Source organism: Vidua chalybeata, chromosome 1 (genome assembly GCF_026979565.1).
Source record: "Vidua chalybeata isolate OUT-0048 chromosome 1, bVidCha1 merged haplotype, whole genome shotgun sequence".
In the NCBI taxonomy this organism is placed as follows: Eukaryota; Metazoa; Chordata; class Aves; order Passeriformes; family Viduidae; genus Vidua; species Vidua chalybeata.
In genome coordinates this window covers 133,364,918-133,391,885 of record NC_071530.1, presented here as the reverse complement: position 1 = coordinate 133,391,885, position 26,968 = coordinate 133,364,918, and the positions used below count along the sequence as shown (strand labels likewise).

The window sequence follows — 26,968 nt, the reverse complement described above, 5'->3', positions numbered from 1 at the left end:
AACCTAAATCACAATATCCTGAGTTTTGATAGCTTATTATTAAACAAAGGATGATAGATAATACAGTAAGATGACATATTGAGACAAATATAGACAAAAGGACAAGACCTATACTGACTGCAGAGGACATTTTTCATTCTATTTGTGCTTACATAAAAGGGAGAGAAGATTTTCCTACCCCATAATTGAAACTTACTGGACTCCAGCTGTGCATGTGTGCTGTCGGGTATTCTGGGAATGTCGCTGAAATCAGAAAAATTAAGACAAGCTGATCCCTCATCTAACAAGCATATTTAAATTTCAGTTACACTGTAACACTTCCCAATCCACCACAGAATGCCGCAGGAATGGTGCATGATCTGCTGGCTGTCTTCAGCCACTGGGATGATTATCTGTTATCCAGTATAAATAATTTCATTGTCAAATTAAATCCTACAGAAAAAAAAATTGGTGGATGCAGCAGACAGGCTGCACAATCACAAATAAAATAATTCAGTAAATAAAAGAACAATCTCAGAGTTAATGGTAGACTAAAATTGTGAGCAGTAGATTTACGATGACATTATACATTAATTAAATTTACTGGAGTCTCACTGAAACATATTCGGCTGCCAGTCATGGCTATTCCAGTATATTCTTTACTGTCCTTGAACCACAAATTTAATCAATCTTACCTTTTCCATAACCAAATAAAATGTGTAAGTTCATTTGGTAAAATTTCATTCATTCATATACAAGACAAGTTGCAACACCTGTATTAAATTTTCTGCAGAGCCACATAATTTTAAAGCACTCAATCACATCCCCCCAAGCAAAGGAATATCTTATTCCTCTGAGGGGCAAACATTACTGTATGCTAATAAAAACTATCAATATGCTAATAAACCATTTCAGAGCTATTTGAGCAAAAGCAAGCAAGATGAAGAGCTTCAGTTCTGAGTCACAGCAAAACCAATATTTACAATCCTGTTGTGTGTTTCAGTGCAGTTGGTTTTTCCAAGGCCACAGCCAGTCCTGAAGGGTGGCCATGGTGAGGAGAGGCTGGGACTGCACTGAGCTGGGCCCAGCTGGCTCCTTGGGTGCCTCTGTGATAACATATTTAATAAAGAACAAAACAGCTGTGCAGCAGCTGTGAGAGAAAACAATGATAAGAAAAGGCCACGAGAGAAATGTTGTTGCAGACACCAAGGTTAGGGAAGAAGGTGGAGGAGGAGGACTGGCTGCAGCTCCCTTTACCCCTGCCATGGACTCCTTGGCAGAGAGGGAGACAGAAAAAACAGGGAAAAATGAGTGAATTTGAGCCTGGGAAGAAGAGAGGTAGGGGTAAGGGGGCTTCAGTTTTGGTTTTATTTCTCACTGTCCTTTTATTTTATTAATTCCTAACAAATTAATCTTCTTCAAGTTTGTTTTGTCCACAATGGAAACTGCTGAGTGGCCCATAAACTTTCTTTGTCTTATTTCCTCCCCGAGTCTTGCTGAGGAGGGAAATGGAGAGAAGAGCAAGTCTTTGGTGCTCAGTCAAGGTCAACCCACCACAAAGGCAAATGAAAAGGAAGGGGAAATGAAAAAAGTTCCAGTGATATCTACTGTTTCAAACAATGAAAGAGTCAGTATGATACATAAATAACTTATCTATTTCTTTTAGAAAAGCTTTTCCAGAATACCTTTAGTATATCTTTTCCAAACATTTTTCAAGACTTACTAGAAAGACAGCTTTACTAAGTACACTGAGGAATCTTTCCAAGTGAGTTGATGCACAATATCCAATAATTGAAATAAACCAGAAGGCATAAAACTGCTCTAAGAGCCCACTACAGACAAGAAAAAAATCTCTGTTGTTAGTACCCAAAACTTGTGAGAAAATCACAAGCACTATTGAAGAAGCAAATATATAAGTTTGTATATAAGGAGAATTTATAACAGGATCCAATACTCGCCTAGTAATTGACTCAGAACTACACTCTTGAACTTAACTCATAAATGCAAGAAAATTTCTTCTACTGTATGAGTCTGAAAAGAAAACTTTGAAAAAAAAGTTATATATATATAATATACATAAATCATTCTGAACAGAGTGAATAGGAGTTTTCTATACATAGCTGAAAAAATTAACTTGAGAGCTTTGAACATTGTCATTTATGCTCCTAAAGCATACAGATCCTTGTATTTCATGGTAGTGTGAATGGCTTTTCTTACAAGGAACTCTCATAGAGATAAACAGATGGAGGAGAAGCAAAATTAGTTTCATAAACACTTTGCACAGTAAGTTATGTTCCACTGCACACAAGTTGTATAGAGTAATTATTAAAACACAGTGCATTATTTCTTCCAAATTCAAAACTGAAGAAACCATGAAAATAACATGCATTTTAAGTTACTGTTTCTGAGAATTAGAAGGCAGAAAATAGTAAGTTCTTGTGTATAAGGGATAGCCAGCTCACACTGACTAGCAACTTGGCCATCAATTTTTATTTTAAGATGAAAAAAAGTGGTAAATTGCATGACAAACTGGCAAGTTTTGTTTTGTTGGTATTTTTTCAGAATGGCTTTCAATTTTATCTGCCATGTCAGCTTAGCTTGTCATCTTCCATTTTCATAGCACTCAGCCCATAAAAAAGAGAAAAACTAATAACTGTGTTTACTGGAGTTTGGTTTTGCTCTCAGATTATCAGGATGCAAACAGGTTCTCAGCTCAGTTAATTGCTGGTAACTGAAAATTTCTTGCACTATTTAAAGTGTTGCCATAAAACCATCAAGGAATTCTCCTTATAAATAATAAGATTTATCCCAATGCATATGCAAAATCCTTCAACTGGGCATCAATAATTCTAATGAAATAGATGCCACTGCTGATATCTAGGAAATAAGAACTTTTAAATATTGTACATACACTGAAACTTTATTTCCCAGAGAAGAACATAATCCTATGAAGTTATGGTTCCTTGGACAAGCATAGGCTATTAATTTTTACTGTCCATTTGATTACGAACTGAAACCTTCTAAACTGAAAAAAGTAATAGTCTTTCCATTTCATCAGCTCTAACCTCATGAAAAACATTTCTGACATGATGCTCTTAATATCAAACTCCAAAGTGTTGCACACACCTAACCAAAATCTAAAACCTACTAATTTGTAGGAAGCATTCATCACTGATACTCTTTTACATCTACTGCAAACTGACACTGGGAATCAAATACACTGAACAACTCTTTTATCACTGATCTAGCTCAGTTCTTCAGACCAGGAGGCAAGTGGTTATGCAGAAAAAGGCATATTGAGAGCCCACATCACTTGGTTTAAGGAATTATAGATTACCTGCTCAAGTGACAGCGACATAATGGATGATAAGGAAGCTGAACAAGAGACAGAAAATACAAAAGCACAAGAAATAATACAGGAGATTTTACACAATGAAAAGAATGCAGAAAGATTTTTAAAAATGGGTATTTTCAAGATGTGAGTTGTTCCTTGAAACTTTTGATATAAACTTCTATTTGAGAGATTCTATGGAATATTTGTGTATGAAATTAATTTGAGACCTCCTTTTCTGAGACAAGTAATGTAGTCTGTCCCTTAGCATTACTATTATACCCACAGCTCCTAAGCTGTGCAAAGGTTTTTAAAGACATGACAGATGATACAGTCATTACCCTAAAGGGGTTCCAATTCCATACATATGCAGGAGATAAACTTTCATCTCACTGACAAGCTAAAGCTGGTTTTTTGTTATCATCAAGTCTGTTTAAAATTGTCTTACCAAATTAAGTTCCTACACCTTAAGTTCCTGATGTGTCCAACACAATAAGTTCTATTATAGCTGAAACCGTATGTTGTCCTCACTGGAATGCCGTTCTCAGATTATATAGTTCTAGATTTTTTAGTACTCCTTAATTTTTAGTAATGTTTTCTTATATTAAGTTACTGTGCATTTTATACAAAATAAAGGGTCACATATATTTATTAAAATGTAATTATAGAATCCTCAAACAGTCCAGGTTGGAAGCGATCTTGAAAGATCATCTGGTCCAAAATAAAATGGAAAAGGGAATCCAGTTGATATTACCTATCACCCTGTCCAGTTGTGTCCTATATATCACCAAAGATTCTGGGGGAAAAAAAGAAAATTCTTAATATCTGTAAATATCTTCAAAATCAGTGATAATCATTCCTCTCTTCACAACCCTGATGTAACCACATATGGAACTTCCACTGGAGAATTAAAAACATGATGCATATGCCTTTAGGGTGTAGGAACTTGGAAGAAAAAGAACAGTTGAAGAAGGGGAAGTACTCACAGTCCAATACAACAAATCAACTACTGCTATGCAAGAAAAAATTAAGTTTAGACATAATTGAGAGGTAGGTTTGAAGGTTAATAAAAATGGGCAATGTACAGCACCAAAAAAAAAGTCCCATACAATTCTAACTATTCATTCAGATGTGTTCTGTATTATATAACAAGCAATAATTTAATAGTTCCATAGATGAAGGTGATGTGAATGTGGATTTGAGACTTTCCAAAGCATATTGATTTTTTTCATTAGCATACTATATTTCACAGAAAATTCTACATTGCAGACTCTCAATAAATAGAGTTCATCATCAGTTCACAGACCAAATATGATCTCAAAATTTTATGTATGTGTTATAAAAAATAGGAATGGAGAAATAAAAATCAACAGTCAAGAATTACAACAAGGAGTATAACTAGTTTCAGAGCCAATATAGGCCGGCCCACCAACTGAAAAGCTAGAGAAGGGAACCTATTTTTAACCATAATACCAGATGATACCCGAGACTCTGAGAACACAGGATTTCACACCATCTCTTTTTACTTACTGGCACGATCTATCATTCTAGCTACACTTGGGTTTACAGAATTTTGCATAAGATTTTTCTGTTTACAATGTTAATGAATTTTTTATATACTCCATCCTAAAAGTGAACAATTTTATCATATTTATTATAAAAATACATGGAATTACTTACCCTATTGGTCTTGAAACTACAAGCTCTACTTGTGGCTCAGGTTTGGATTCTAAAATGATATTATACACCTCCTCAAAGGTGGCTCCTTGTAGTATCCTTCCATTCCATTCTAATACTTCATCACCTGTCAAGGAATAACACCCTGCTTAGGAAGTTTGCTGTGGAGAGCACTTAAAATAACGATTTAAGCCATTCTACTGTCAGTTTTTTGGATTGTGTAACCTGTGTTACAGAACAAGTTTGGAGGCCTTCATGCAGGAAAATCCTGAGTTTTTGCAGGTTTTCTGCAGCCCAGCTTCAAACACGTAAAGTTCTGTGAAACAAAAATATAATCAGTAGGACCCCTACTGAGTTAGATGCTGCTCTTACTTGCTTTGGCAGCTGTGGCTTACAAAAATCCCAACATGCTCTTTAGAAAATTCATAACTAAAACATCATATCTCATCAACTTGGTTCAGATAGCTGTTAGGTTAATAGTTAATATTTCTTGAGCATGCTCTATTGTAGCAATCTATGGTTTGCATGTTGGAACAGAAGCAGCTTCCTAGCTAAGGTGGTTCTACTCAAGCCTTTGTCATAGCTTGGTTTGCTCTAAACAAAATATACACCACAAAATGACTGGGGAGGACATCAACAGAATATTATTTTGAGTATAAAAATGATCAAAAATGTTGAAATATTTTTTTAACAACATGAGAATATATATTTCACAAAAGCCACCACCTAGTAAGAGTGTCAGGTTGAATTCTGCAGTATTTCATCACATTTATTTAATATAATTTCACATGTAATTAGACTTGCTCACTTGTTCTCATCTTCAGAAAAGCAACTCAGCAGTATAGATCTATAGTAGATACATACCTGGTCTAAGATGCCCCACTGTATCAGCTAAGCTTCCTTTTTTAACTTTGGTGATAAATGCGCAGAGTCGACCTGATTCAGTCATCTTTCCTCCTACTACCTGTTTCAAATAGGAAGTATTTTCACATTATAAGAATTACTTTAAATTATTTAAATGTTCTGGCAATAGAAAGAAGAATTTAGCTTTTTCCTTCGATTTTATGTAGTAACACATATACACGTGAAAAAAAAGCACCATAGAAGTTTGGCTATGACAGATTATTTTTGTAGCTATTCTGGCAATTTGTACAATTGAAAAACAATGAAAATAGAAAATCCCAAAGCTTTTAAATTTTAGCAAATACCTGCATAGTATCTCATGTTATAAATTACCACCCAAAACAATGTAAGTTATTGATCATTTGATTGTTCACTTCACTATTTTTTAACTGGAAAAAGATATATTTATGTAACAGAACTCAGGATGTTCACACTAAGCAATGAAATTCCCTTTGGCTTGGCAAGTCAGATGAAAACACTTGTCACACTATAAATTTCTCTACAGGGAACTTCAACAAGTTTGACCTCAATATTTATCTTAGAATCAGACTTACATGTCAGAATCAGTAATAACTAAATTCTTGAAGTTTCTTAATGGTCTTCATACTAGGATTTAAAATTTGTAATACTAAATCCAGTTTAGTTTACTTTCAATATGTAATTGAAAATTCAGGTCAGGGATAACTATTGGAAATCACTCTTTCCAGATGTCTACTGAGATTAAAAAGTAGTTACTCTTGAATCTGAACTATTAATGAATCTCACTGGAGAGTTCATCTTCATAATATGAGATTTTAGAAATTTTAACATAGATGTTTAAACAAAAAGTGCTTTCTAATGGTGCTGTTAATCTTTTCTCTTGCATTTTCTGGCAATTAGACAAAAATAAACATATAAAACTTGATGTTCAACTGGCTCCTCTGCTGACTTCAAATAAAACTATTGATTAATTAAATAAAAATTTAAAATCTTTCCAAAGCATGTTAGTATATGTAATACATAACTACACTGATTTAATCCTTACTCATAGGGTGTGACAATAACCTAATCTGTATACTTGAGGTGATGTAAAAGTCATGTTAAATAGAGAACAGAAAATTTAAACTTCTTAATAATTTCTCACAGCAATGATATGGAATCAAAATAAATGCATGTTTGTTTCTTCCACTGTTTATAGTTTGTACTCATTCTTGTACTAGCATTTCTGGGACTGCAAATTATATCACACAAAATTGAGGTCAGTATATGAGCTAGAAATAATTCATAATATATTTAAAGAGCACTACATCATGAAAAAGAGGTTAACATATAAAAAAGAGTACATTTTGTGATAAAAACCAATAATATTAAAAAAATTTCCATTTTGTGTTTTTAAAATGTGGCAAATCAAACAATCAAAGAGAAAAATTCAACCACTGGCATACTCTGATCTGGATTGAAATGTCATTAACTCACAGATGTTCCCCAGGTCTTCAAGGGAGATAATTTTTTTTTTTCACTTTTCTTCTCTTTCTTGGGAAATAGAAGTTATACCATGGTGCAGTGCTCCATACAGAAGAACACAGACAGGACTTAGCTTGCCTAGCAAGGGTGTAATTCGTACTTTGCTAAGAAGACATCCTCAGAAAACTTCTGAAAACATGTCTAGTCTTTCAGAAAAACACAAATTTTTTAATTCTACCAAGGACCCTGCAAAATTACTCTAGGTAAATGAATATAAAATGTATATATTGTAATTTTGAGAATGATAAGGCATTATCAATATTGGCATGCATATGCTATATAGTATGAGAATGCAAAATTAATTATAAAAGTAGCTAGTTTAACTGAGAGAGTTGTTAGTTTCAAAATTGTTCATCACCAACCTTCAATCCAAGCATTGCTCCTGAATCTCTAGGCACACTTCCATCTTTTAGTCGCTTATTTAACAAAATCCGACCAATGAGACGATCTCCATCTTTGGATGGTTGCCAAGTTACTGGATGCTATCATATGGTGTTAATGGAAAATACAGTGAATAGCATTTTAATGAAAAATATTTCAGTAATACTTTTCATTTGCTGATATATTTTAAAAATGCTATGAAAGTATTATGATTACACTAAAATTTAATGTAAAAAAAGACAGAAAACTGTGCTGGAAAATATTTATTTGAACATATCATTCATCAAAATGGATGTCTAATATTTAATAACATTATCTATTTTACTAAATCCAATTTGTAAACATCTACAATGATCTTTCAATCTTGATTTGACAGATATAGACAAGTACACATAGTTATCCACACACAATGATTCACACAAATTCACACCTAAGTACTGAGAAAAACATTGCTAAAGATCTAGTATAAGAATAATACTGGAAAAGAAGTTTAACTCAAACTGAAAGTTTGATACAAGAAATTTCTTATTTTTCCACTACTTCAAACATTTCAATTTTTATCCAAGACCAATAAATATTTTTAGTGTTTTATTTTCTCTCAGTAGTAGTAGATTCAAATTAAAAAATACTGTTAAAAGGTTACTTCATTTCTTCATTTTAATATTCTGTTTCTTTCTTGGAATAATTAATTCACACATGAAGCACAGTTACAATGAGCATTATTATTCCATTACTATACATGGGCACAGTTATACTTGTCTATTGGCCTAATTAATGAATTGTTAAGATTTTCTTTTGTGTAATCATAGTACTTTCTCACAGAAAAATATTATTTCATGCTCTATTTCATGCAAAATTAGCAGGCACAGATAAATCTGCTCCCATTACAACTAATAACTCTAAAAAGATTTATCATAATCTCCACCAAACAGAAAGCAAAAATAAAAAATACCAAAGCAGATGGCAAAGCCTTTAATTCTGCACAGTACTGCACAAAAATTACATGGCAACAAAACAAATGAACAACCATGACAGTGAAAGGGAAAAAAGAAAAACAACTTTTCTGTGCAGAGAGACCCAATTTTCTCCCTTTTTCACCTGGGGTTTAAACTATTAATTTAATTTCAGCCCCAGGAGTTTGGAAATAGTAAATCAAATAAGCCAATTGGTAGAATCCTTATTGTTAATTACTTTGTTCTTTAAGGTAATATCAAGATATGCTAATTTGCAACCGTAAGAACAACATTCCTTTATGCCTCTCAATGTTTTTTTCTTAGGCTGCCAAACAGTAAAAGCCGCAAGCAAGCAAAGACTTTTCATTTGTTTTTCTTTTCTGCACCTTAAGAAATGCTATATTATCTCTAAAAACACCCTATCTTTCATTTTATGCACTATTTTAATGAGTGACAGAGAGCAAACAAAGACCAAATGAGCAGGTTAAAATGCAGGCTCCATAATCTCAGTACCTTCTCACTATGGCTATGTTCCTCGTTTAGAGTTGTGCTACTACACGTATCTACCCCAGAGTCTTTTATCTGAGGCTCAGACCATTCCAAGTCCTCTTCCAAAGAGTGGCCACCAAAGCACACCATTTTCTTTTGCCTCTCGGATAAGGTGTTAGAATCCGACAAAACTGCCTGCTCACTAGTTTTTCTTTTTCCCCTTTGATTGTCCCCTATAGGTGTGGGATAAAAAAGGGATACAAAAAAAGAAAACATGCAAAGGTGTAAATAAAACCAAGGAAATGTAAAATGATAAAGGAAACTAAATGGTAAGGCTCCACATGTCTCACCAAAGACATTGGGGATGCCTCACTGCTATGCCAAGACGTATGGTCCAACCAGTTGTAATCCATGTCTCCTGTGAGAATCAGACAGACAAGATAGTGCAGTAAAGGAAGGGTGAAAGAAAGGACAAACAAAGATACAGTAAAATTGCAAAGACTTCTGATTATCCTATCTGATTCGTAACCTCTGCAGCAGGACTTGCAAAGGGTTTCCAATAAAAAGTTAAGGCTCCAACAACAGAGTACATGGAATATAAAAAACAGTGAGGAAGGAGATACATTTGTGTGTGTCTCTGTGTGCATAAAATTATGTACAGAGCAAAGCATCATTGTGCCAGATTTATTAACTGTCCCTATAAAATTATTTACAGTAAATTAAATGAAAAGACAAATTGTATTCCTAATAGAATATCCAGAAGGGAAAGCATTTGAATACAGCATGTCTTAAGGAACTTATCTCTTTGCTTTTCTAACACAAGTCAGTATTTATTCTAATCAGATCAATAAAATACTTAAAAAATGGCACACTGTATTCACTTTGCAGTAGATGATGTTAAGGAAAGTTAAATGAAAAAAGAAATCTAGAAACTATATTGAGAATAAAAAGCATATTAACTTTGCTTTGTCTGCTGGTTAAATATAAGGATGAACTCTAGTAAGTGCAGGTACACAAATGGGAGTGTTTAGGTTTTTGGCAAAACATAAATATTTCATAGAGTCAGAATTTAACCTCCATGGCAGACACACTGATGTCTACTGCCACGTAGAAAGAAAGATTTGAAAAACAGTTTAAGAAGAGATCTAAATTAATGCTGCTGTCCAAAGAATTAGGGAATGACTCATGTATTTCAATAAAACATTCTCTTTTATGTAGGTACTTTAAACTGTAAGTTATGCCCACACATTCTGCACTATTATGTCTCTCTCTTTTTTCCCCTCACCATTGTTACTACATGTTACATGAAAAATATTTTGCTACTGAATGCTGCATAATATTTTTATATTACTATTTGCAGGAAACAAATGTTTCATTTTCTATCAAATTTGACCAAAATAGCAAAGTAGTTTAGGGTTCCGTAATACAGGCCTCAAAAAACATTTTTCTATTTCTGTTACTCCAGATCCCGTTTCAGCATTGCCCAGACTATTCCTCTGGAACTACATCAGTAGGGTGGTGAAATGTAACTCACAAGTCTTAGCACTGTCTTAACACTTGTATAGAGAACTTTACAGAAAGGATGTGAAGATACAGCCCCATAAAACTACAAAAAAATAATAGTGGCTTTAGTAAAGTAAAACATTCTCCTTGGAGAGGTATCACAGTATTAGCTAGGTTGGAAAAGTCCTTTGAAATCAAGTCCAACCTAATACATTGTATATGTACAATGAGAAATACAATTTTTTCACTTGTTTCCTCCTAAAATAGAAACTTGCATATGTTGTATAGAAAAAAAAAATCAAGTCTCATTTTCATTTTAAAGAAGGAAATATTAAAAATACAAAGGCTTTGTTTTCAAAAAGATACTTTGAACTTAGTCCCTTACATGTACATTGCAGAGATCTTGTAGCATATTAAATAGCCTTTTCTTTCATAAAAACAGTGATAAAGTAACTTCATAAAATTATTTTGAGACCTCAATTAATTCACATTTTCTAAATAATAAATAGGTTGTAAATCTATTAATGAATGTTAACATCTTGCCTGTATTACAGATAAAAGTGTGGCTATCCTGCCAAAGGGGGAAGAAATACTCTTTTGAAAGCTAGTAACATTTTGCTAACACTACTTCTGCAATGGAACTTCCAGTGTTACTTTTGCCTCCAGATATTGCTTCAAGGGATACTGAGTGAAATCATCAGTGAACTAGCCCTTACTCATAAATATACATTTAGAGATATCCAGAAGATAGCAAGAGTTCCAGCCTACATATTGCCTGATTTACAAATTCCTTGGGGCCTTTAAGCATTGGTCCCAGGCTCATTTGCTGATATAGCTGGTTTCTGCTTACTCCAAGTCCTCTTACCCATTTATTTTATTACTGTATGGTGCATCCACAAACAGTATGTGTCCAAGATTAGATTCAGTCATTTTGCAAAAATAGTTACTCTTCATCAAGTGATAAGCCCTGGAACTAAAGCTGCACAGAGGAACACCTGCAAAATTGAGCCTGTTACCTGATAAAAGCACTCCCTCTTCTTGCTCGACCATTTTCCCTTCCTTTCAAACAAGATGTAGAAGGCTTTTTTTAATTGTAGTTGTGTCTCGCAGTAAATATTAAATAATTGGCATTTATAAAATGAAAATTAAATTAGAATAAGCAACAACTCCATCCAAACACTGGTTGGTTTCATCTGTGTAAAATATGTAATCATATGTTTCCAAAAATTATAATATAAATTAGAAGTTGTAAAACTATTGCAGATCTTACAGATTTCGCCCTTAATACTGTGTTAATTGATCTAAATGACAGGCATAAATACTATGCAAGTTAATAAAAGGATGATTGTCTGGAAGCCCTGTAGTATATTACATTTCTATGACAGACATGAATGGCTTAGTATACCTACAACTTTTTGAAATAAAATTAATAGCTTGATAAAGTCACTGGACATCAGTTTTTCAATGGAAGTTCTAGAAATATTAAAATCTTGACTAGGTAAATTATTGTTGAAATCTTGTAAAATTAAAAGCAATATATGTAAAGCATGTAGGTCTTTGCCTACAAGAAAAAATTATAAGTAAATAAACAAAAAAAAAAGTAAAAAAATAAAATAAAAGTTAAGCCATGATCTTTTGTAACACAGACACCATAGTTGTAAATCTGACTACCAGAAAATGCACTTGTTGCTCTCTTAGAAATTAATTATCCACAATAGAAAATAATTTATTATTGAGAATATATATATTTAGGGTATGAAGCCGAAATTGCACAGGAAAAAATGTCACTTTGTTGATAAATTACAAAAGATATAATATCAAAATCATGATTCATGGAAAAAGGACCTAATATATTACTAAGGAAGATACAATCCTAGTTTATGCCATTATAACAATATTCAGATGCCTTTTGAGTTCAGGAGTGCAGCTGGATATAGGAAAGGACATATGTGAGGTCTGCTCTTATTAATGTCAATGAGTTCTATGTGTATATGGAAAGCTTCCAAGGGCTAATCAGGTCGAGAGAATAACCACATCAGTAACCTTGCCCTTCTGTAGAAACGGGGTTAAGCTGAAGCCTTTGTAACCTAACTGTAACCTTAATTTGTAACCTAACTGTAACCTTACTGGTGTTCAGTGTGCTTTTCTTATTTTCTCTGGACAAAACCAAAAAGGCAGAGGAAAACATTATTTTTTCTTCTACATTTGGCAACCCCCAGCAATGGGACCTTCCTGTAGAAATGGGAACTTTGAATGTTAGAGGATATTTTAAAAGATTTTTAGTCAGTTTCTGTTTCCCTTTATTTTAATGTTTTATTACATAGTTTTTTGTTTCCTATAATGGCTTTCTCACACAGAAATACAATAATTGAGTATTTTTTAGAAAGCATTACAGAATTTGTATCTAACATACAAGGTGCATGTCTACTCCTTTTTGAACGCTGTTTAAGTTCATGGTCAAGTCCAAAATCATTTATCTTCCAAACAGGCACACACCATAAAGCACTCTGTGTTATTGGCTGTTCTACTCATACAGAGTTATCTGGACACTCTAAAGTGCCCAACATCTTCATATAGGATATAAGCCCAACCCAGGCCCTTTCTACCTAAAGCAAGACCTTTCTAAACTGTCAATTGTTTCCCTTAGTAAACTAAAAACATATCCTTGCTTTGAACCAAATAAACCAAAAACTTGTTCTCAAATTCAAATCTCATTGCCAAAAAGGACAGGTCATATAACTTTAGGCTGAGGAGACTACCTGACTACATGGTGTATCCTGAACACATACTGCTGACTACTTGAGCCAGTAATGGAACATATATGTCATTACTCAAAACTGCAAATGATTTAACCTTGCCATTAAGTATTTTCCCCCTCCAAGCTAATTTTCAGCATAAGGTACAGTGAGCTGAACACATCCCATATATCTATGTCTATATCCTTCTCCTAACTGCACAGCTCCCAGTGCAGCCCTGTACCAGAAGGTCTCTGAAGTAAAAAGTGGACTACTGCTATTAAGAACTTCCATTTAAGCAGGTTACTTTCTGTGTTAACAATACTATCCATCCAGACTGCCACACAGTGGGTGACTCCAAAGAGGAGCTACATAGCTAGAATTGCCTGGAGGTGATTATATGAGTGCTTAAACAATTGTTTTGTCAGCTCTGGACATTTCAGGGACATTCTAGCTTTTGGTGCAGGAGCAGATGTAAAGCTGCCTTGCCGACATCTACAACACTGCCTGTCACACAGCTGACTGTAAAGCACAGAAATATTTTCCAACACAGTCACTGATGAAGTTTGAGCACTGATTACAAAAAGAAGCACCTTCCTGCAGGGCTTGCAGAAGGCTTTGAAAAATCCTACTATGCATTGCAACATTTCTTCTTGGGAAACTATTATTTCTCTAGATTTGTCAACATTCAGCATGGAACAGATTAGGAAAATGTCTGAAATATCTGGTCCTACCAAAGCAAAAAAAAGAGAAGCTGTTCTTTGTGTAAAGAATATGAAATATATTTTGACATTTAATAAGTAAAATACAGAGAAATGCAGGGGAGAAAAATGTATAAATCTTCATTAGTGAATAGCAGAGTGCTGCATTCCACAAGGCAGGTGAGAGAAGAGACTGGGGGAGGTGGGAGCAGGTAACTGCATACCCATGTGGCAAGAATGATGACAATGACACCATACAAATATTGAATAGAGATGCTGCTATCAAAGAAATGTCTCTGGACCTCATGGGCTAGTCGCTGAGAACTTAGTAATATCCTGAATTTCTTTTATTTGTTGTTTTGTTTTGTTTTGTTTTGTTTTAAGGGATACTGTTCAGGGGAAAATCTTACTAAAAGATTTTACTTGAAGACCCTGGTTTACCCTCAAAAACTATGTAGCCTTGCTTTCAACTACTACAAGAACTGCTTAACAGAAAACATATTACTCTTGATGTAAATGCTTACCTAATGTAAAGGTGAAAGGGTTTCAGCATGTCTATTTCATTCTGGTTCTCTTCCTGAAACTGAGACTTAGGAGCACTATTAATAAAAGAATATTTACTGGAAGTATTTTTTTAAATTATGTTTTGCTGGAAGGATTTAAATTGCAGAAAATACTTTCTTCAAAATTACATTTTCTAAAACAAAATTATGTTCAGTCTGTTAGTCAAACATATCTTGAGAAATATGTTTCCTTGGAATACATTGAAAGAAAGCATATCAACATGGCAAATACACTTGGTCACAGCTCAGTACACAAGCTGGATGACCTTATACACTTACAATTATGTCTCTCATATGACACCTGAAGTGTGACCCTATATGCCACACCATGACCTCTATCATACAATTCAGTACACAAACTTAATCAACAAGAAAATGGACAAGTACAGTTTAGTTATGGGAGACAGACAGACATTTTATACTGTGGTCCCAGTCTACCACTGCCAGTTTGTTTCCTTATTAGGATTCAAACTTTTCAGATTTGCACACCTGTGTTACATATTCCCTGCTACTTTAATAAGATCAGGGAAAACAAGAACTAATTAAGTATAATGTCCTATGGGTTTCTCTCTGGCTTGATTATCTTTAAGATTTTATCTTAGGAAGATACTTATTTCAAATTATGCTTTTGACCCTACTGGTGGCATTTTCACTGTTTCCCTTCTTCCTTCTGTCATTACAAAATTTAGACCCTGTACCAGAAAAAAGAAAGTTCTTTAGGCAGAATGCAAAGGAAAACATTGAAAAGTTTCAATAAGACAGTATTTTTGGATCATGCCCAGCATCAAGTAATCAAAACCAATTTATTACTCTTTCATTATTATTTTTAAAATACATCTTTTCCTTTTTCTTCCCTATTCACATCCATAAAGACCACATAGGTATTCCTGGGCTGACCTCACACATCTTCCCTGACTGTGTGTTATAACCATGCATCTCTTCACCTTAGGGTTGCAACTGACAGCTTGATCACAAGTTCTTCACCATCTCAGGCCTGGAACCAGTATCAGCAATAGCAGCTTGCTTACACCTGAATGAGGGATTTATATAAAGAGGAAACAATGCAGGGGAGAATAATCCTATTAAAGAATCTCATATCTGGCCCTTCTTCCAGCAGCTTAGTGTTGTGTAATACTGTGAAAATGTTCTCACCAACTAAAACCAGAAAGCCCATTTAGGTATTCCCAACGAGCCCAACCTTTTTCACAGACTAGCCTGCTGAAAGTTAACAACTACTTGGATATAATGCACAGAGGAATCATTTGGCATCTAGAAGGTGAGGAAAATCCCTGTATTTCCTGAATCACTGAAATCCTGATTCAGAAAAATGAGCCATCTTGACAACTGCTAAGGAAGCACAGAATCCAACAGTTCTGTGATGTGTTGGAGTTGCTGCACAACTGGGAACCAAACCACACACACACAAGAAATTCTGTCCTCAGACTTTGAAACCAGTCCAGGCAAACTCAACTGCTTTGCTGCCAACAGGAAGCAACAGTAAAACCTGACAAGCCAGTTGGAAACAAGCCTTATAGTCCCCTTGAAGTGAAGACAGTTCATAATTGGAGCACTATGAAAATTTGTGAGAAATAGCTGCAAAGTTTAGGAAACAGCTTTGGGGTTTTGTGTGCTCTCAGTACCTATTTCCATTAGACTTTTCATTACCGTTTTATATACACTCACTGAAGAGGGCTTGGTTAAACTGAAGAAATAAGTAGCTTCAGGAAAACTCTATTTAGCATTAGTAGACATATTTGTTTATGCAGTTCACTTTGTCCTGGCTTACCCTATACTCAGCTTTCTGCAGATATACACACTTTCTACATCCTGAAGTTGTGACTGTGCCAAAATTACCGCCAGAGTAGCTCCCACAAGGCTGCCTGGCATCTCCAAGTCTCAGGCCCATAGGATTTAATGCACATGAACTGAATCCTAAGTAACACCCTATTTCTATTTGGATAGAAATAAGCTCTCTACCTTTGAGAGGCAGTGCATAACCAGGTGCATTTCATTCCTTTTAGTAATGGGCATACATTGACAGGGAGCCTATAATAATGTTTTCTATATGCATAGTTCCTTCTAATACTTATTAACAAAAGAAAAAAGAAACTAACAAAGAAAACCAAAAAACCTCCCTTATATTGTGTACTTGTTTACTTTCAATTTTTACTGCTTTGATGCCAACACTAATTATTACAGAAAATAACCCCAAGCAACTTTGAATCAGTATATCTTAATTAATAAGTAAGCTTCAAATTTGCAAAATGAAGACAACAGGAGACCAAGAAAGACAGCAAAGGAATGGGTTCTTCATGAGGCACAATATCAAATTCACAAATAAGGACAAGGACTTAACATGCCAGTTGTACTCATGACAGAGCTGTACTAATTTCATCAAGAGAACTATCAACCATAAGTAAAGCTGAAATAGTGAACATGTCAGGAAGGAAAGTCTTCTTAGCTCAAGTGTAAAGAAGCATAAATATATTTATTCATAACAATTTCCTATCTTTTAACCCCAATGTCATGTAGAGCTAATCCTAATGAAAGGAGACATTACTAACATAGAGATGGCTCCTTTCATAGGCACATCATTATCTAGAATCAATTTCCACCATCAGCCCAGCAGCCACCAATATATCATGACTGAGGATCACCCAGCTGTTTCATTGATCACATCTTTTTCCTTTCTCTCCACTACTTCCTGTCAACACCACTGACATCTTGCTACCAAAAAGTAATATTAAGAATTACTCATTTTGTGATTTTCAGTAAGAGATAAACAATATAAAAATTATGTATATAATTATTTTTATCTAATAGAAAAATTAATCATCAACAAAAATAATAAGAACTTAAAAATAGAAAAACTTTTAAACTTTTTGAGGTGAAACAGTCTTACAAAATAACCAAACCAGTATCTAAGTTCTATATACTTGCTGCCTTTTTCTGTTCAGTTTTTAGATTTTGTTTGGGATGAAAATACATTTTTACTTTTACCCTTGGACATGGCTGTTATCCTACAAGGACAGCTGAAGGGAAGGAGTAATGCAAAAAAAGGTCCAGTCCATGTTTTTAAGCATAGTATTACCAATAATTTCTTACAAACTTTCAGTGGGTACAGAAGAAGACTCTAAATTCACTCTTAATGTCTTGATCACTGATGAGGAAATGCACATTTCAGATTAGAAATAAAAATAACCTTTAAAAAATCCTCTGTATTACATATTTGAACAACTAGTATTTCAATAGTAAATCATCATTCAGAAGTTAAACTGATTTATTTTCTTGTCTGTAATTCTCAGTTTACATTATGCAGAAAGACACGGGCAAATTTCAAAATTCTACCTAACAATCAAGAGAGAAGTAAATGTCACCTTTTAAACTGTGTGTAACAAAGAAATACAACATTTCTTTACAATTTATAGCAGTTTTTTTTTCTTTAAACCTGACCTAACATTTTACATGTGGAGTAAAAATAACTTTCTGGTTGTCTAAACAAGTTTAATTTTTAACCTGCTACCTTCGCAAAACTAAACTGCAGGAGACACTACATACATTCCCTTTACTTTTAAAATTATTTGCTTTAAGAAAAAAGAGATTAATAGCAGGTGTAAGTCCAAAGCATCATCTATCCCTGGCAGCACACATGCCATAAATGATCTAGAAATATGCAGTACATCTGCTGATTCAGTTAGCTGTAGTGGAAGCAAAAAAAACAGTGCAAGAGGCTTTTTCATCACCTTGACACTGCAATAAAAGCCTTTGTAAACTAGTAATTGGATCATTAATTATTGATCTCCCCTTTAGCAGTCATGATGAAGAAAGTAATTTGTTATATGTAAAAATACCTATTGTTTTGAGTTTGCTTACATGCTATTTTTGTCAAACCACCTTCTTTGAAGGAAATTAATTACCTCTTTAAAGAGGAACAGAAAACCTGAAAATGAAACTCCAGTGGATCCCAGAAATAAAAATCATAATCAACTGTCTTATTTAGTTTCACACCTTCTGTGCACAGGCTTGACAGTGTGATACTGTATAATCAAATTAGTTCAGAGCAATGATCTGTCACACCTGGGTTACAGCTTAAAGAACAGATGTGCAAAAATAAAAAAGCAATGATGGTGGTTATTTTTTAAGACACTTCGGCACAATGAAGGTTATTTTGCTCATGTATACACGTTTATACATACATGCAGGAAAATTCCCATACACATTACATTAAGAAGAAGGTTTGGATGCAAAATTAAATATTCGGAAGGTAAGAGTGGTACAAGACTTACCTTGCCATGCATTTATTTAGTCCCTATACAAATGTATTCATGTATAATATTTCATAATACTATGGTAAAGTCCCCCATTCCCACAATGGATCTTCTGTGCACAGAAAGAAAGGTGTAGTTTAAATAAGTAACTAGTTAATATCATTGTTTGATATTATGACCCCATTTATTAGTTACTGAACATAATCTAAATGCAAATCTAAATGCAAAATGATTTGTCTCCTGAGAGCTCTGGTGCTTTGAGAATATTCTCCAGAAGTCAGGGTTAAATTCAAGGGATTGCTCTTTGTGGACTATCTGCATAATGAAATGAACAAGATGCTACAATTAACCTCCTAAAATGAGCTGCTGACATACAGATGTACCATCAAACACTTTGAAGTATTCCAAACAATTTTCAGTGCCAAACATAAGAAATACAGGGCTTGACTTTTCTTTAATATTTTCTAGGATTTTAGTTCTGCCTTTTCCCTGCTCTTTATACCTATTCTTAGAAAATGGCAAGAATTTATACAAATCTACTCACAAAATAAGCAGTAAATTTTATTATATGATTAAAACAAACAGAAAAAAATCATATTCCCAACATTTATCCAAGATTGCTCATGTCTATGTATACAAGCTGGATGGAATCTCCTTCAAACAGAAATTCCCTAAGAATGTACTTCAAAGAAAACCAATATGGTTTAAAAAATGTTGTGGAGATTTAAGGGTAAGATTGGTAAAGCAATAAATAGAGAGATACAGATACAATCTGCATTTTAAATTAATTTAGAATACTAATGAAAAAAAGGTATATTTTTTCATTGTAATTTGCACTGTCTTCGTTATTTCAGAAGAATATAGAACAATGGAAAAAGTGTCCACAGAAGAATAGTGGATGTTAGCTCCGCAATTATTTCATTTCACTGAATACATAAAGAAGCACGTTGCTCAGGGACCTTTCCACAGTCAACAAGAACTACACTCATAATTATAGCCTTCATGGTAGCTGAAGCTGTAATAAAAGTTACATAAGGGATTTAATCTCAGTCTCTTGTTTTTGTATGATCACAATTACCCAAAAATATATCTCCTGAGGCTAAATATTTCCAGAATGAGTTTAAGTAAAAGGTCAGTATTTTCCACTACTTTTCAAGGAAAATTCCCTCACATCCTCTACTTGTTAATGTTTAAATTTCTGGAAATTTGTGATAAGAAATAATACTTAATGCTTGCAAAACCATCAGAGAATTCTGCCTCCTAAACTGGACCAGGCCCTACACTATGGAGGCTCTCATTGCTCAAAGCAGTCCTTCAGACAATGTAACCTGTCTGGTTCACACAGAGGTTTTCAGAACCAGACACATTGTGTAGCAGAGGCTGGACCAGCCTTCTCTTCTGCAGGTAGAACAGCTGCATTCACAAAACAGAAGGTGCATAATTGTGATGTAAACATTGAGAATATACAGCTTAAAGGGAGGTCAGTAACTTACTCTTGTTACAAATGTATTAAGGTCAACAAAGCAATATACTTCAAAAGACTTCAAGTGACTTCAGATAGAGTTGAGTAAGACAGCTGTAGTACAGCCAGGTTCAAACCATTCTCTCCCCTGCTTCATTTGCTCATTTCCTTAGGTGTGCACCTTACTGACAATATAATTTATCCAGATTAACACAACTCTTCGAACCAAAGTTTTACATTTGTCTTGTGACTGTCCACTTCAGTTTCATTTTCAGATAAACTGCTAGTGAAGTAACCTGCTACTGCCTAAAGAAGACTAACAGAAAATGCATCATAATTTGTCCAAAGACCTGTGCACTTCACTTATGAACTACTTATTCATCTCTACGCAGTATGAAGCGGAAGGTCCTTGATGAAGAAGCATAGCAAGAAATATGAAAATTACATGTAAATATTTTTGGTTGATTGGAGGGTTTTTGAGTTTTTTTATTCATTTTAAATTAAAGAGGCTTCCTCTTTTCATTATGCATTCTTAATATGAATGACTATAACAATCAGATGTGAAAAAAACAGGTGTGGGATACAGCTGGCACAGGTGTCAAAACAATGACCTTACAGATATGGCCAGCTGATTTGTAAACAACAAAAGAATCATTCCCCTGATTTAAATCTGGCAGTGAACACTTGGAAATGCCTCCATTAGTCCCTTGGAAGACTGCTCAGCAAATTTTTCTTAGACTTCCCAAAACACTCTTCTGCCTCTGTCTGCTCAGCACAGACAAAATTGCATAGAGCATCTTTGCTGTACTGTAAGTACTGCAGTCTTGTCAGAGTGAAGGTATTATAAAAATGCAGAGCATGAATAAGCTATAATAAATTTATTATGATTAGACTATTGTAGTACCTGAGTCTGCCATTTTTTAAAACTCTGTGATAATATTTTACTTATTTTACAGTGATTAGAAATAATTTTAACCACCAGTATTTTTCTGTTGCTGCTTATTATAATGCAAGTAAATTTGGCCTATTCATATCTATCAAAAGAAAATAAAATTGGATTCAAATGAAATTTTGATTGGTAATACTGAAAATATACAACTAGTGACACCATTAACATTTATTATTCTGCATTTTATAATGGACTGTGACTGTAATTCCCTTTCTCGAATTTGTTGAAATAAGGAGATACCACAGATTTTTGCAAACCTAGAGATTCATTTGTTGACATAAAGAGATATCACAGGATTTTGTAAATGTAGAATTGGCTATGCTCACAGTTATACACTCTACACAACACAAGCAGTTAATGACTTTTTAGGGCGACATTGCAGTTCTGCTTTTCCTTTTTTTTTTTTTTTTTTAGATCATCCTCTGTCAAATCCGATAAAGAACTGGAAAGTATGATATGCTTTGGGAATAACAACTTTGCAACTTTGGCAAACTACTCATCTCAATGTAAACAGTTACAGATTTTTAACTGCTTCTCTGTCACAATTCAGCATCTTTTCTTTTTCCTTGTTGATTTCAAATGAGATCTTATGCAAAAAAAAAATATTTCTACATTTCGTAGACTCATAGAATGATTTGGATGGGAAGATTCGCTAGTTCCAACATTCAATTTCATAAATGACTATGTTATTAAGAAGTTTTTTGTAACTTTCTTCTTTCTTTGTTTTTGCAACATCCTTTCTTTTATAAGGGAAGTATAATAAGGAATTTGTTATTTCTTGAAGTAAAGTCAGAAGCAACAAAATTTTACAATTAAAAAAATCCTATTTCCTGACCTTCATATATTTCCAAGTATAAAAGTGTTCCAGTGGGGGGAAACTAAAACTTCACTGCACTTTGTCTTTAATTTCAGCTACTGCACACCCAAAGAACTTAGTAGGAGATTGCCTTTTCCTAGGGAGCAGAGAAGTTCAATAGGATCCTTCAAAGCCTTTAACTTAAATGTCCCTTGCAACCATAAAATCTTTTATACTTATTTTCCAAATCTTTTATACTTATTTCCACATGCAATCAACATCGTGTAATCAGACATGGGAGTTAAATAAATGGATGAGTGCAATCCTAGAGCAGGACAACTTTCGATACAATTTTACTCAGCTACTTGTCTCAACCTGCATCAAACCATAACTTCCTGAGCCAGTACAGTGCCATGGTCTTCTCACTGGCAGCTGCTACTTTCATACTTCATTCTTTGTGTCCCTGAACATGACAAGGAAGCATTCCAGATGATACCTTAGAGTAAGCCATAGCTTATGAGCTACCAATCCACAGTGTAACAGGAGACCTACATGACCATTGACCTCATCCTGACAGCTTGGGTACACTGAGGAATGGGAGCTAAGTCATCTAAAGCAGGCAGAGTGAAATAGTTGACTCTCCAAGATTCATGCACTTTTTAGCTTCTGTAGAAGCTGTCTACTCCAGTAACAAACACTTCAGAACTGTTGTGTAACCAGCACACCAGGTATGGTGGATGTCAAGACTGCAATACTTTCCCTAGTTTAAAGGCACCCTTTGGATTTCTCTCTCGGGGCTCCTAGGTCAGGGTGACCCCAAGAGAGATCGTAGAGAGTCTTTTCTTCCCTAGCCTGAACGCAGACAAATGAGGAGCCTGGAATGCTTGTGATTGCGCTTTCAAGGTTGTTTATTTCTTCCTTATCTATAATATTTTCTCTCTGACCTGCCGTGGTCCGCCTAGTACAGAAGCCATAGCAGTCTGTCCTCGAGTTCTGGGTGGCTCCCACATTACATACTCAAAACTACATGTACCATGTTTACAGTTCCCGCACCAATGCCTAAGATCTATGTTGGACAGTGTGTCTCCACCTTCACACCAAGACATGGAGGACAAGAAGAACAAGGTCAGGACATGCCCAAATCCCTCCATCTTGTCCCCTGAACCCCTTATCTTAAAAACCCCAAAATTATGTTTTTCACCCTGTGTTAATTTCACTATCACACAACTCAAACCCTTGTGACTTGTAATTCCTCGTACAAAATTGACAGCTTTCCACAGGCTAAAATTGAAGCCACAGATGTTTTGGACCTCTTGCCAAGGTCTCCGAGCTCCCTGCCAGAGTCTTGAGACAGCCAGGGTAGCCAGAGGGATGTCCTGGACTCCGACAGCACCCATCAGGAGAGCTAGTGGGCAGACAGCACAGGAAAGCACTGGTGTGGGTTGTTCTTCCTCAAACGCTGCGTGACAAAGGCAGACATTCCACACTGGAGACTTCAGGCCCTGTTCCTAGCCCTGGCCTTGTACAATGCCTTAGTTACTTAATCTGTTAGAAGAGATTTGTGGTAGTACTACCACAGAGATTAATCATAAAAAGAGCAAATTTGAGAGAGCTTCAAACACAGAAAAAGGGTTATGAAGTCAATCCACAGAAATGAACAAATGCTATTAGAAGAAAATAAAATGTATATCACAGTTTAAGAATTTAGAGATTTTGTTTTTTGCAAATTTTATGAGACCCAGAAGAAGGAAGAAGACTGTCACGCAGAAAGTTGAAGAAGCAAGCCGGCAGTTAGAGGAAAGTGAACTGAATGAAGGAAAAAAATTGATCCTCGGTTTTGTTTAAATGGTTTGTCCCTGAACAGAACCCAGATTTTAGCAAGCGAACTCAACTGAAATCTAATAATTATAAAAATAGTTAGCTGAAATGTGGATCTTCAGTTCTTCACAAAAGAGTAATGAGCAAAGGACTCAAAAATACAAGGGACTTGAATGCTAAGCTTAGTTCTGACAGTGATCCATTGATTTCCAGACCATAAAACCAATATAATAAAGCTTTCTTACACTTACAGAGATAAAGGAATGAATGCAAGCAATTCAAACACTACTGTGATGTGTGTTCTGCAAAGGACCATTAAAAGATTGGACCATTAAAATAACCCAAGCTCTTTTAATAAGAATTAAAAGAATAAATATGTCTCATTTCTCCAGATACCATCCATTTCCTACAGTGAAAAAGGCAGATGCTGAAAAAGGACCATGGGGTAATAAGCAAAAAGAGATTGGTACAGATCAAATATTTCAAAGCAAAGTATAGATGACCATGCAATCTAGTTACTTACATTTTTTTAATTCATATGTGATTCTGAAACACGACAATGTTGTTCAAGGGAAGAAGTAATGAGAGATGGGCTCTGATTCTGTGCACAAAGGAGCAAATACCTTCTCAAAGGTGAATGCCCAGTTTAGATTCATCTGGCTGATATGTAGAATCTAATTTTGGTACACTGCAAATTTAGTTTTCAAGAGTAACCTTAATTTTTTACACAAGTACCTTTTTGTAAAAGCTCTTCTTTACAGTTCTTGTTTGCTTTTAAGTTAAATCACATTCTAGAATGATTATTTGGAAAAGAGAAAGAAATTACATTAAAAATTCGCCTAGTTCAGCTATTTCACAGAAAGCTAATGTAAATTTAATTAGTCTATGTAAAAATAAAGTAAAACAATAAATAAATAAATGTGATCACAGCTGTGATGCTTGGGAGTATACACACATACTTTTTACTCAATTCAGATATTGTTAATGTCAATATTAAAAAAGCATTAATTATACCTTAGCAAGTATTATGTTATATTTACCAACACCAAAATACTGTTCTCAGTCCATATTTGACATCACCCAGAATGTTGTCAGATTGTATTCCAAATACAGATGTGAGAAAGAATTTGGTCAGCATTTCTCACATTGTACTTATGGAGTAGTTTATTTCTTCTGGCTTAGGAAAATGCTTGGCTTTGGTTTATATAGATATAGCCCTTTTAAATAAATGTTGATGGGGATTTTTTTGTTTTGCTTTCTGCTAACATTACAGAAATGAGGATCATTGAAACAAAAGTATGCCCATTAATTAAACTACATTAAATACACTGAAGGTATTCATGGACACACTTTTTTTTTAGAATTGAGAGGAAAAAGGTCTTTCTTCATATACAAAATTCTCATTTTTGAATTTATAAAATACAGTAAAAATTATAATACATCACTTTCATCTGTCAAGCATAATTACTTTTGTAGCTTGAAACAATTTGCCTTTGGTGACTAGGGTCACATGAGGTATATTATGCCATAATGTGCATTGTTACAAAAGCCTTACGTGAAAATTCACAAACTTTTGATCTTTCTGTAAGCAGCTAATGCTGTATTTAATGGAATTGTTCCAGAACTTCACAATGAAAAAGATCTGCTTGCAGTAAAACAATAGGCATTTTTCAGATGTTGAATACTGCTTTGTTAATCAGTTCTACATCAATTGTTTTCATTATTTTGCCCTTCTGCACAAAATGCACATAAATCCCCAGCTTCTTTCTCATTAGAACTTTGTCCAAAATCTGCACTACATTGTGCACACTATGGAGAACACTTGATAAAGAAAAATTACAGTATCATGTCTGCTTCAACATTACTATAAACAGTCAACATTTTAAAATATTGCCACTGTTTCAATACTTATTCCTGGAAATTTATTTCCTATTATTTCATATTACCATATTTTTTCACATTGTTTGCTGCTGGGACAACAGTTAGAGATATAAACAAGCTATCTAGATTTCTAGCTTTGACTATGCATTAGCATTATACTTAGTAGAAAAGATAACCATAATCCGTATAAATGCCTCCAAAGGAAATAGAAAAATTCTCAGCTGACTTCTGAATTCATGACTTGCATATTTTGCCCTTTGCTCTGCCTTGTTCATTATTCATGACTCAGGATAACAGATACCAGGACACATTAACATTTCAAACTGAAAAGAAAATTCAATTTTTGTACCCTTTCCTACCAGTAGAATTACTTCTAAACTACAGGCAAAAAGTATCTTTCAGTGCATATTAAAATCTTTCCCTAAAGCCAGTTCCATACTTTAATGAAGAGCTTTCAATATGCCAACATTAAGTATCACATGCACTTGCCATGCTGCATTTCCACAACTATTGCTAGTACTTTTCAGCCATTTTCTTTGCAGAGTTGTAAAGACCTGATGCTGGATAAAGGGCATCTAGCATCTAATTTCTTAGAAGATTGCATAAGTGGAAACTCATATAACTCTAACTTTCAAAACAAGAACTTCAGAAAGTCACCTTTGCCCAGACAAAATGCAAAAGTTGCCAATGAACATCACAAATAAAACTAAGATTTCCAGTCATTGTTATGCTAAAAAAGAACTACAAAAATGTGAAGCACCACTGAAGTCTGGTGATTTCTGGATGAAATCTGCCCACACTGCAAGTTTAAAAGGCACTGTTTCCACAGGAAAATCAGCCTGTACCTCAAGAGCCTCTTCAAGCTTGTACAACTCCAACTGGAACTTGCTTTGCAAGCAGAACTTTTCTGATTTTTGGAATTGAGAAATAAACCATCTTTTTCTCACACATCTCTGGGGTGTTTACAAGGAACAGTGGAGTGAAGAGATTTGACGGGGATGGCAGCTCTTTTCACTAAGACACCAATTTTAAAGTCATCTTCCAGAGGAAATAAAACACTTCCAGCTGTGGCTAAG

The 26,968-nt window shown here is 34.5% G+C and overlaps 1 protein-coding gene across 30 annotated transcripts in view; it reads right to left on the bottom strand.

Annotated features, from left to right (window-relative positions):
• RIMS2 (regulating synaptic membrane exocytosis 2) overlaps positions 1 to 26,968 on the bottom strand; it is a 448,611-nt gene that overhangs the window by 207,372 nt on the left and 214,271 nt on the right. For 18 of the 30 annotated variants that reach the window (XM_053937213.1, XM_053937235.1, XM_053937218.1 and 15 more), the window contains 5 exons: positions 9,567 to 9,634; positions 7,756 to 7,875; positions 5,852 to 5,951; positions 4,991 to 5,114; positions 197 to 243 (listed from right to left, as the gene is read on the bottom strand). In XM_053937213.1, coding sequence (XP_053793188.1) covers positions 197 to 243; positions 4,991 to 5,114; positions 5,852 to 5,951; positions 7,756 to 7,875; positions 9,567 to 9,634 — 459 coding nt within the window. Of the gene's footprint in view, positions 1 to 196; positions 244 to 4,990; positions 5,115 to 5,851; positions 5,952 to 7,755; positions 7,876 to 9,240; positions 9,450 to 9,566; positions 9,635 to 26,968 lie in introns of all 30 variants that reach the window. The other 12 variants (XM_053936996.1, XM_053937000.1, XM_053937028.1 and 9 more) reach the window with 1 other exon arrangement.